This window comes from Vicia villosa, unplaced genomic scaffold, assembly GCF_029867415.1.
Source record: "Vicia villosa cultivar HV-30 ecotype Madison, WI unplaced genomic scaffold, Vvil1.0 ctg.001413F_1_1, whole genome shotgun sequence".
NCBI lineage: Eukaryota > Viridiplantae > Streptophyta > Magnoliopsida > Fabales > Fabaceae > Vicia > Vicia villosa.
Genome location: NW_026705608.1, coordinates 506,425 through 519,404, shown reverse-complemented (window position 1 = coordinate 519,404; position 12,980 = coordinate 506,425). Strand labels below are relative to the sequence as shown.

General features: G+C 32.2%; 1 protein-coding gene across 1 annotated transcript; it reads right to left on the bottom strand.

The window, feature by feature from the left end:
* Positions 1-7,904: 7,904 nt before the first annotated feature.
* On the bottom strand, positions 7,905-10,498 carry LOC131635027 (GRAS family protein RAM1). The gene is made up of 2 exons (XM_058905630.1): positions 9,662-10,498; positions 7,905-9,062 (listed from the first exon to the last, which is right to left on the bottom strand). Exons 1-2 carry the CDS (start codon positions 10,496-10,498, stop codon positions 7,905-7,907), a joined length of 1,995 nt encoding a protein of 664 aa, XP_058761613.1.
* Between the last annotated feature and the right edge of the window lie 2,482 nt (positions 10,499-12,980).

The following is a 12,980-nucleotide window of genomic DNA, read 5'->3' as shown; positions in this document are numbered from 1 at the left end:
GATTATGATATGTGTTTTGATATGTGAACTTATGTGACTTGTTGTGAACTTTGAATATGATCTTATGTGAGATATTGTGACTTGTGTTGTTGACTGAAACAGTGAAGTAAACTAGACGGTACCGATTATACCGCAAAGTGATGATTATAATGACTTGAACCTAAATATATTGTTTATCATCACCCTGTTTATATTGTTGGATATTTAACCCCTTTCTTTTGTTTCGCCGTAACCTTTATACTGGTAACGTGCAGGTGATAGCTTTGATGAACATTTAGACGCTGTGAGTAGAGTCGGTGGTCGCTCTGATACGTAGCACTCGGGGGATAAACGATTGTTTTAATTATTGTTTAATTTGCTGAATTTTATATGGTTTTGGTTTAAATTGTAAGTTAAAGTTACCGTGCAAAGATGCTACGACGTTATTTGAATATTCATGAAGTTTGTTGATTCTGTTGCGAGTTAATTGTTTAATTTGAACAAAGGGATTTTTGAGTAATGATTTAATTGTCATTTTAAATTCATGTGCTATGTATCTATGTGAAGGCAATTAAGTCGTAATTGTTTTGAACGACGAATATGTGATATCCCAAATGATTGTATGTTTTGAATTTTATACTCTGATTTTCCGTATAATTAACGGGAAGATTTGGGGTGTTACATTTTCAGCCTCTGAAGTTCAAGAAGAATATAACATAACGTTATGTAGTACGAGGTACAAGGTACACACGAATGTTTCGTTCCACTATTGAGAAAGGACGGACATTGCAAACTATCTTGTCTCCCACTACGATCAAGCCGCCAAACTTCTAGAAGTTCCAGAACTACCCTTCCACGGATATATTATTATATTGGCTATATAAAGGGCTTGAAGACTCAAGAGAAAGATGTAAATTCACGATCATATCCATTATTGAAATACTATTCATAGATTTATACTCTTAAGTCTAGAATTTTAAATATATCGTTTACATTCAGCTTGTGTAGAAGCACTTATACTGTAAATAAACTCTGACTCAAACGGTTGTTTGATTGTGCCTCAAGAGACTTGTTGGTCAGTAATCTTGAGAAGTTTAGGACTAGAGAGTCTTAAAGGTTGTTAGTCATAGGCGGATGCTTTTGCAGGGTTAGTCACAGGCGGTTGCTTGTGCAGGGTTAGTCACCGGCGGTTTCCCGTGCATTGTAGTTAGTCACTTGCGGGTAGCTTGTGCAATGTTAGTCATTGGTGGTTGTTCATGCATTTGTTATTAGTTTGGTTATAGTGGATTAAGACCTCGATTGAGAGAGATGAAATCACCTTGGCGGTTGGACTAGACTAGCTTGGGAATTTCTCAAGTGAACTAATATAAACATACATTGTTCTTTCCTTCTTGCACTTTATAGTTATTATCAAGAGTAAATAGTTTGTTGTTTAAGAGGGAAGTTGTTTTTTATCAAAGTTTTGTTTGTTAAAAATCCTATTCAACCCCCCCCCCCTTTCTAGTGTTTTTCACACCTTCAATCCCCACCCCATCACTAAAGCTCTTCACGTTGAAGGATTAGGGTTTCACAACTGAAATCCTACACTCTTTTGTGCTAAACTCCAAGCATTCAGTACCTGCAATCGGAAAAGAGGAAGGAGATTAGAAGAAGAATCAGAAGACCAAAGAGGAATTTGTACGATAAGATTCACTGCGGATAAGGTTGGTAGCCACTTAGATTTCATAATCTGATGTGTTGTGTGATTGATTGTTGTTAAATATTTATGTTTTTTTTTTGAAAATTTGGGGCTTAGGGTTATTCAAAATTTAGGTTAGGGTTCTTAAAACTAAAGGTTTGGGTTCTATGGATCTTGTTAGGGTTCATGTGGATTTGGAGGGTGTCCTGGGTTTTTGCAGATGAAAATATGAATTTTCCGGTGGAACTTCAAGCGGAAGTTGCCAATCCACGGCGGCTATTGTGGTGGTGGTGGGGCATTGGTTTGAGAGAAATGAAAGAGAGTGAGAGAAAACGAGAGGGAGTAGAGAGAGAAATAAAAATGGGAAATGAAATTTTATAAAGCTTTTTTTTGACTAAATGCCCCTTTGTCCCTTCGTTCGATCCGTGACATGTGGCCACTAGTTGGCCACATGATATTGATAGGTAAACCTTATCCCTTAAACGCTCGTACCCCATACACCCTCGGTCAACTTTCTATCATGTTATTTTATTTCACATACTTTTGATCAACGCCCCTGGGTTAACCCTAGAGGACCATACGATCACCATCAGACGATGGTAGCATAACTCAACACACCATAGAGCCATACTCTTTCCACACACAAACCAAGCGAACCCCAAAGTGATTATGGGTCAGGCCCAACGCTAAATGCACTCCTCTTTTACTCCCTTAACTATAATTACACCCCCTGTGTGTGGACCTCAAAACACATGTTGGGCTTAAACCTTTATTATATGCACTCCCTTAATTTACTATCCTTTTATTTTATTCATTTATTTAACTTTATTTAATTCATTTTATTTACTATTCATTTACTTAATCTTTTTATATCATCTTTCTTTTAATGCATTAATTTTTTTTTTATAAATATATAGTTTATCTTTCCTTAAAGGAGAAACAATATATTTATAATAATTAATTTCTTTTTTTATTTCTAATTCATTTTAATAAATTTGTTCAACTCAATAAACTTTCTTGCTAATTTTACATTATTTTCAAATATCTCTTATGCATTAAAAATAGCTAACCAATCAAAATTTCTTTCTTTCTACTACATAAATCAAATTTTATATTATTTTCAAAAAGAGGATTGTGGATCTACTTTCAAATTAAATTTTATACTACGTCTACGACTACGCAATTTTCAAATACAGACGAATTTTAAAGGATCATTCGAAAGTACTTGCACAATCCTCTAAACAAAGCTAACCAAACACATACGAACTACGAAATGGACTCTGATTCTTCATAAGGAGATACGTAGGCACACGTTTGCAAAACCAAGGCGAGTCCCCTAATTAAAATTAAAACCATGTCTTATATATATATATATATATATATATATATATATATATATATATATATATATATGGAAATAATGCCTTTTAAATATCATCCTCATTTAAAACCTAAACCTAGAGGGGGTCCCCTTGAGTACAAGGGAAATAAAGGGTACCTAACACCTTCCCTTTATTTAATTGACTCACGAATCTAGAATCTCTAAATAATTAGGGTTATCCGTTATTCCCCCGTCCTTAGGACAAAAAGTAATGGTGGCGACTCTGAATTTTTAAGTCAATTGCTACACACATAAACAACAATAATAACAAATATATTTTCAAAGTGGTTCATGTAGAGTACTACAGATGTGAGAGGTGCTAATACCTTCTATTTGCATAACCAACCCCCAAACCTAAGATCTTTGTTTATTTTATTAGTTTTAATTTGAAAACTTCTTTGGGTTTTATTTCACTCTTTTTCCCATTTCCTTTGGAAACAATAAAGCATGGTGGCGACTTTCACTAAAAATCACGAGATGGGTCAATCCAATTGCCTCAGTCTCAATTTTTCTCCGATACAGAAACTTTTCATGACGTGCTTCGTTACCTCGCTACTTTAGCCGAGGAAAAACACATTTCACGTCCAAGGTTAAAAGTGTTATTTTTTGTAGTGTACCTTATGTAAGTGAACAATGAGAAATGGCTCTGAAACAAATGATTAGGGATTAATCACAAATATTAACAAGCTTGATCTTGCGAGTGGACTTCCTAATATGATGTATCAATCAACTGCTCTCTATGAGGCATGTCAAAAAGGGAAACTTGCGAAAACCTCTTTTTATTATAAAAACATCCTCTATACCATACATCTCTTAAACATTAGTATGTGTTGGCCAGTGAAAATGTAATCATTCAATGGTAAGAAATATGGACTAGTCATTATTACTGACTATAGTAGATGAACATGAGTAAAATTCCCAAGATACAAGAATGAGTCTTATTATGTGTCTCAATATTTTGCAAACAAGTGCTTGTTAAAAAATACTTGCAAATTGAAATCATTAGAAGTTGGGTTAAATATGTTTGTAGTCCCTGTAAATATTGTGGTTTTCAAGTTTAGTCCCTCTAAAAATTTCCTTTAATGAATCATCCCTCAAAACTTTTCCATCCATAACATTAATCCTTGCCGTCAATCCGAGCTAACGGCAGCCTACATGGCGCTACACGTGTAATATTTTGTCATTTAACATTATATTTTATAGAGTATTAATTATTTAATCAAATCAGACGTGGCTCTCATGAGTTATTAAACCAAAATTTTGTCCCCAAAATAATTTCTCTAACCTAACTATGTTTCTATCGCCTCCGCCTGGGTTCTTCTTCTTCTTCGTTACATCATCTTCTTCCCCCTTCATCTTTCTTCTGGTATTCCATGGTGATTTCAAATTCAAGCTCCACAATAAGCGGTATGTATGCATCTTCTTCTATAAAGAATCGAGTTGGCCGTTTATGTGGTTTCAATGGTCGGATGGTAGCATACCAATGCAAGAAGGGAGTTAATAAAGGGAGGTTATTTTGGTGGTGTCCGTTCTGGAATAGTGCAAAAACTTGTGATTTGTTTATCTAGGATGATGACATCGAAGAATATGGAAATCGTGATGGAATGAAGGTGAAGACAGAGTATGAAGACATGGAAGCAAGGTTATATTTGAAATGGCTGTACGAGGATACAAAGAAGAAGAACAAAATTTTGAAGAACAAACTGAAAGAATAGGAATTTTCTAGAAAAATTAAAAAGATGTGTCTTATTATTTCGTATAGTGCCACGTAGGATGCCGTTAGCTCCAATTGACGACATGGACTAATATTATGGATGAAAAAGTTTAGAGGGATGATTCATTAAAGGAAATTTTTAGAGGGACTAAACTTGAAAACCACAATATTTACAGGGACCAAAAACATATTTAACTCTTAGAAGTTATTCTAATGGGGAAATTGAAAACAGCCCTTTTGAATATTTTTGTGAAGTAAAAAGATTTTTCAAAGATTTCTCTTGTCCTAAATCTGTCTAGAATTGTTGGGGTAAATTAATGTAACTATCCACTACGACTTCTCATTTCCTAAGTCCCTAATGCCAAAAAATATATATATTTAGAAGTCATATCTAATGACCTGATGTGTGAAAAAGTGGATAAAAGGAGCACAAGTGGCTATTTATTCAAGTTTCATGGATCACTAATTTCTTGATGGTTAAGAAGCCATATGTTATAGTTATTGGAGTAAAAAACAGATGTTGTAGTAATTGTGCCAATAAAACTCATAACGTGGCAAGTTAAACTTTCATATCCACAAAGATGATACTAACTTCGCACAAGAATAAGGTGATTGCATTTGCGAATTAAATGTAGTGAGTAAGCAACGGTAATAGAGGGTGTGTAGAGCGGGACTTATTGGTTTGTATGCATAATTATAAATATAAGGTGGTAACTCACAGTTTACAAATATGATTATAAAACCATAAAGTTCCTCTTTCGAATCATCTACTCCTAGATGTGAGACTTTCCATGATTGATCCTACAACAACTCTATTTTAAATATGACATTTTACAAGAAAAAACATAATTACAACCTTTGCAACTCCCCATATACTAGGAATATCCGATCTCAAGACGGTCCACTTTTCCATAAGAAACTCTCCATGTACTAGGAGTCTCCAATCGCAATGAACAAGGTTTTATAACACATGTAATAAAAAGACAGTTTTATGAAACACATAATTACAAACTCGCATCTCCCTAAATAGTGGGGGTCTCAAATCGCAAGGCACCCACTTTATAAGAGCAACTCTCATATATTAGGAGTCTCCAAATGACAAGTTTTATACCGCATAAAACTAGACTGAAGGTTGAGACTAGCTAGTCTTGTCATAACGCGAATTATCATTACAATCTCATAAATTTACCAATCAAACGAATAATTCACTACTAAGACTTGGTTACCATCTAAACCAATTCTCCTAATTTCATAGATGAGAGATGTAATTAAACACAAACAAAACTATATAATCATAAATAGAATTAATTTCGATTTTTTCTTTACCCACCTCCCTATGGGGGTCACCCCAGCGAAAACCCCATTTTACCCCTGCTTCGGAAATGTATTTCCGAAATATTTTTTTTTCTAAATTTTTCCAGACTTCGGAAGTGCATTTCCGAAAAAATCCCAAAAATTGGGATTTTGATTAATTTGGAGATGCATCTCCGAAAAAACAAAAAAAAAATCTAAAAATCCCAAAAATTAATTTTAGGATATTAATTAATTCATATATCATAAATTTGATATAATTTAAGAGTAATGAATAATAATAATTATATATTTTGATATAATTTATGAGTTATGAATAATAATTATTATATATTTCTATTCTGATTCATATTTTAAAATTTAAAATAATTTTAATTAAAAAAACTAAAATAATTTCACTTACAAAATGAATTATAATTTTTATTTATATATTTATAATAATTATTATGTATTTACAAAAAAATTTAAAAAAATGAGTGTTTTAATTTATATATTTATATAATAATTATTATCTATTTATAAAAATTATTATATATTTATATATTTATATAATAATTATTATATATTAATTATAAATATATTTATATATTTATATAATAATTATAAAAATTAAAAAAATGAGTGTTTTAATTTATAATAATTATTATATATTTATATATTTATATATTAATTATTATATATTTATATATTATATATTTATATATTTCACTTACAAAATTAATAATTATTAATATATATTTATATAATTCTATTCTGATTCATAATTAAAAATGAGTTATAATTTTTTATTTAGTTTAAAAAAATTAAAAAAAGATTTTGTCTTAATTTTATTTAATGGATAAATTTTATATTTAATTCTATATAATTCAAAATTTACTTATGGAATTAAAATGATTTTGATTTATATAAGTTAAAAATAATTTTGAACTTTAAAATTGTTTGGGAAATTTTGATTCATATTGATTTTATTGATTCACCTTCATTTTATTGATTCACCTTGATTTTATACCTATTAATTGTATTGATTCACCTTGATTTTAATTTTTTAATAATTATTGAATTCTTTCGGAAGTGTATATCCAAAACATTCCAAGACCAATTTGGTCTTGGAATATTTCGGATATGCATCTCCGAAAACACCCCCTCCCAAAAAAAAATGTGTTTTCGGAAATGCATCTCCGAAAACCCAAAAAATGGGTGTTTTCGGAAATGCATCTCCGAAAACACCTTTTTTTCGTGTTTTCCGAAGTGCATTTCCGAAATAAGACAAATTTTGAAAAAAAAAAAAACGTTTCGGAAATGCATTTCCGAAGTGAGAGTATTTTGGATTTTTCACCAGAGGTGGCCAAGAAAAGAGGGAGGTAGAGAAAGAAATTTCCTTAATTTCAAAGACATTCACGGAGAATTACATCACATGTTTATGTTTAGGGTAGAATGATATATAGGGAACCTAATCTAAAGGAACCAGTGACTCATCCTTAATGAAGCCTAATATGTTGCACGGTTCTTAGCAATTTGCCAGACATATTGGTTGCGATCTCTCATGAATGAATTACAAATCACCAACCACATTGCAGTCAAGTTGAAGATAGAAAATAAGTTAGCCATCAATCTATTAAAAAAAATCTCATTTCTCATGAGAAAAACAAATATATGTAGCACTTTCTATTAGTCCTTGATTTAAATTTCTACAATATTTCTGAAATTAAGTTAAGCATTTCCTTTTCTCATCTTCCTTTCATACATATAATAAAACAAGATATTTGAAATAGCAACAAAAAGTATAATATTCAAATACATGATAATACAAATAAATTTAAACATATATATGAAACTAATATTCAGCAGCGCCATGCAGAAGCAGCAATGATGGATCTATCTTGCCACCCAAGCAACAAGCAACCCTTGTCCTCAGTTAACCTATACCCATCACATGAATACAAACCCAACAATATTCTCGATTGCGTCACCGCATTCGGACTCAATGCTACTCCTTTGAACCCTTTCCCTTCCATTATCTTCCTCCATTTTTCCAACCTCTCATGTCTCTCTATCCTTTCCTCGCCTTCGCATGCCACGATGTTCCGAATCTCTGGTGCGAAGATATACTGCTCCACCTTAGCTCTAGGTGCTGATTCCATTGGGAATGTCGCGTCCAGAGAGTCGAAGATGGCCGAGTAGTAATGCAAGGCCTCGAGAAACCGGCCTAGAAAGTATGGCCCGTTATGGCTTGCTTCTTGCTCGACTAGCGTCACGATGTTCGGGGCTTGGTCTCTAATCATAGATAACAGGTTCCCGAGATGGTTCCCGGGAACACGATGGAGGCGGTTAACTGTGTTAACCGCTAAAGCCTCGCCTACACGGCGGTTAAACATGTGTGGTTTAAGATCCTCAAGTTGTTCTCCGACAGGGTGAAACTCAAACGGGATACGAAGAGAATGAGCTAACTCGGTTAAGCATCGTCCGGTTTCTCTAACCGATTCAATGCACGGCCCGACGCCTGTGATCCTGAGAAACGGAGCACCGCCAGGCCGTGCAGCCAATGCCTGCATGAATGCAGGCCATTGGTAACCCTGGAGGATATCAAGGTCGATGACGTGGACACGCTCCTCTGCCTCAAACGCCTCAAAAATCGCTTGGTTAGCGGTGAAGTGAGCGAACTTTATGTAAGGACAAGCCTGGTAGACAATCTGGTAGATCCTGAGGACTTCCATGGCGTTTGATGGAAAGGTAGAGAAACTTGATGATGAGGATGATGATGATGAAGATGGTGGTGTTATTTTTTTCATTGATGATGACTTTGTTGTTAGGGTTGCAGCGAGTCTTGCACTCAGAGATTCTGTGAAACATGAAGCCACACGTTGCATGGAGTCACCTAGTGGTGTTACTACTCTGTTGAGCTGGTGTAGGTACCTCCTTGCTAGCATGTATTCTTCTTTTGCAACTGCTTCAGCACAAGCTAGCAGCAAGTGCACCAGTTGAAGTCCACTGTCTTGCTCCTACATATATAATATATTAGTTTTTCAACTCAGAAATCATAACATAAGACAAAACGGGTCCCACCTAACTTTCGTGCCTGTTTTGCACGCACTTTTTGAGGGATGGACAAGGATTTTAGGCCGCAACCATTGCACGCACTTTTTTTAGGGATGGACAAGGTTTGTAGGCTGCACTCTCTAATATATTCGTCTGTTTTATTATTTTGCGAGTTTTCGTAGGGTAAACAATAATATAAATTTTTGCAGGTTTTAAACTTTAGGGTTGCAGTTTTTGCACCCTCGTTTTTTTATACAGCGGATTAAGATTTTAGGCACACACTCTCAACTATGTCCATCTTGTTTTTTTTTTTTTAGTTTTTGCTAGGCAGACCTTAACGAGACGAACATGTCTCTGCCACCCCAAATAAAATCACATGTTTCATCATAATTAATAAAGGTGTGTGCAAAATTTTAAGTTGATTAGTTTTGTATAAATGGATAATATTAATTATGTTAAAAAGACCATAAATTATGTTAATTAAATAAATTAAAGGATCAAGTGGCTTAGAATTTGAATTAAAATATTTAGGTGAAGTAAGACAAAGGAAAGCTTTTAATACCTGTTCAATTCCAATTGGAATAGGAACTGTAAGACTTTGTTGTTGAGCTTGCAACTTTTGGTGTTTCTCTTGATACCTCTCTTGTTGCAAAGCTTGTGAAAGTGAAGCACTAGCCATAGATCCCATTTGATGATACATATCACTCTCTTGAGACACTTGAGAAGATCCACCACCACCATGCATAACAGATGATTCTTCATACCTTGATGAAGAATTCTGCATTGTTAAACTATCCAAAATCGTCGAAATCGGTGTCTCCATGTCAAAACATTGATCATTAGAAGAAGAAATAGCCTTTGTTGATGGAAAATCAACATCAACTTGAAAATCTTCTAAGAACTCTTCAATTGCTGGCAAAGAAAGATTTTCAACATGTTGCATGTATTGATTGTTTGGTGAGTTGAAAACTCTATGAAGTGGACTAAGTCCTTTTCCTTTTTGTTGATTATTATAACTACTTAAACGAGGTGGTGAAAAGGTTTGAATTTGCATTCCTTGAACATAGTTACTACTATTATTATAGTTAGAATTATTGTAAGTAGAAGCTTGTGGTGAATTAGGGTTAATGTTGTTGTTCCTAATTGGTGATGATATCATGAAATCATTATCTAAATGGTCATTGAAAAATGATTCCCACATTGAACTATCTGGCGATTGGACTTCCACATCACCATCTAAGTCAAATTTGAGTGAGGGTAGGTTTAAGCTTTGTGGGGTTAGAATAGTACTAATTTGATCTAAATCATCACAAGAATTTGTGACATTTTTCTTTGAAGAAGTTGGTTGAACACATTTTTCTTTGATGGAATTTGAGCTTCCACAAAGTGAATTCATCATTTTTTGGTGGTTAAACTTCTTTGCTACCTCTCAATAGAACAAAAATAAGGTAAGCTAAAAATATATATCTAAAAGTGACTTTGGTTTATTTTTTATGAATCTAAAATTCTAAGGGAATTTTTCACTTAGGCACTTCTTAGCTTAATGAAGTTTAGTTGGTTTATGGAAAGAGCAATGTGTAGGTTTTCTCTCTTTTTATTTAGGTAGGATGCATAAAAGTACAAAATTTATGAGAAAATTATGGGAGGAAAAGACAACACTTGGTTCCAAGAGTTTGTGAGTTATTTCATGTAGTGTTAAGAGTTTGTGCTGGATTTTAAGAGGCGTGATTTTTGTCATATATGATCTTGTTTTAACATTTTACAATTAGAAGGCTTTGGAATTATTGTATTTGCAATAAAGACAAGGTTTTGGTGGACCCCATTTTCTATGGGCCGGCCCATCTATTTACAAGGTTCTTTTCATACTCACCTTGGCTATTATGGGCATGAAAAGGCAAGTGTAAAAAAAATTATTTATAAAGTGGGAATAACTACTAAAAATCTATCCATATTTGTGAATATTAAGATTTGAATTGCATGTGATATCGATACTAAGTGTGTAAAATGGGCCGAAACCAAATAGTTTGCCCCGCGCACACGTCAAAAAATGATGGATTTAGTTGGGTTTTTAGCCCACCATCCGCCAAAGTTCATCCTTCCTGTTCGTTCAACCCGTCCCGTCTTAAACTTATTTTTTTTAGTTAATTCTAATAATTTTAATTCTTGATGATTTTATTTTATATATTTATCTGTGAATATATGCAATATTTTTTTAAGGAAAATTTGTTTAAAAGGTGTTTTATTAAAAATTATTTTAAAAATAATAAAAAAATTAATTGAAATATATAAAAAGTCAATTAATTTATTAAAAATGAAAAATAATAATAATAAGTAAATAGGGTGGGTTAGATTTTTCTGTCTATTTCTATTTAACGGGTTTGTCCGTCTCACTCTTTTTGTGACAGGCTTAAGACGGGGAGAGGCGGAACGGACAATCCGTTTTGCCACATTTAATCAACATCCAACTTAATAATATCAAATTTCTGATAATTGAGTTAAAATTTACAAACTTATAAACTATTTATTCAATTTAATAGTTAATGACAAATTTTTAATTTTAAAAATAAATAAATGAGATGTCGCAAATTTAAATTTGTATCAACTTAGACTATTTAACAAGAAAAACCTATTTTACATGGTAGATTAAAAAACTCTTTTGTTTTTTATTATTAAAAAAACGAAATGATATTATAAGCTATCACATGCAATGCAAATAGATTGCTTGCAAGTTGGAAATTGGAACTTGCACCTAAATAACAACGGTACAACTCTAGTATCAAAAATATCTTCTCTTCTCTTGACAAAACAATTAGAGAAGATTTTACATATTTTAACTGAGTTGTTTTAAATTAGCCGTTTAGTGTGCGATGCACAAATAAATTTTGTTTATTCATTATTTGTAAAATTATTGTTTCAAGTAGCACGTTGAAATATTTAAATTATAGAAATGTTCCTATATTAAATACTTTTTATATTTATATCTATTATTTCAATTAATTAATAATTAATTAATACTTAATAATAGATTAATAGAAAAATAGTTTTGGCGGAAAATTTTTGTAAGAAAAATTATAGGATTTTAATTTAGTATAAATAATAAAATATAAAATTTAATGTTAGAAGAAACTTGAATTTATAGAAAATTATTAAAATAATTTTTTAGCAAAAAATATTAAAATAACTTTAATGCATACATTTAAATCTTTTGCTATGTAAACTTTTATGTTTATATTCATTTTTTTAAGAAAACTCAAGTGTCCGGTCGGGGAACAGGTTGTGGAGAAAGGAGTTAGGGTCGTCTTTCCAGGGGGTCGTTGGAGAGTGGAGTAGCCTTTGAAATATTAAGGCTCCACCTAGAGTGAATCATCTTCTCTGGAGAATTTGTATGGATTGCCTCCCCACAAGAGTTAGGTTGCAACAATTCATGTGCCTTGCTCGACTATTTGTCTGTTTTGTGAGTGATATTTTTTTTAATTTTAATTTTATTTGTTGTTGAAATAAGTATAATATTATGCTTGTTTTTGGTATTATATCTTCTAAATTGCTTGAGTTTTATTTTACATATTTTATTTTATTTATTTAAAGTATTATGATCCACTATATTTAATTTTGTTTAAAAAAATATGTTTGAATAATAATTTTATGTTTGAAATTGTTTTATGCTATTTTATTATAAATTTTTAATTGTACCATTTTTCTTGTTTACTTATTTATTTTATAAGTAAATAAAAACTATCATTGATTCGAATTATGATCCAATTTCTTAAAAATAACTATCAATTTGCAACTCACATTATTTATCCTACTTTTCTACTGCGGTTTAAAGAAAACTTCGTCTGGCAAACCTGTAACGATACAAAATAATATCTACTATAGTAGGT

Excerpts from the sequence above, each read along its gene's own strand:
- LOC131635027 (XM_058905630.1), bottom strand. The coding sequence starts at position 10,498 with ATGATGAATTCACTTTGTGGAAGCTCAAATTCCATCAAAGAAAAATGT. Across the intron at positions 9,063-9,661 it reads TTCCAATTGGAATTGAACAG|GAGCAAGACAGTGGACTTCA; the intron begins GTATTAAAAGCT and ends TTATATATGTAG.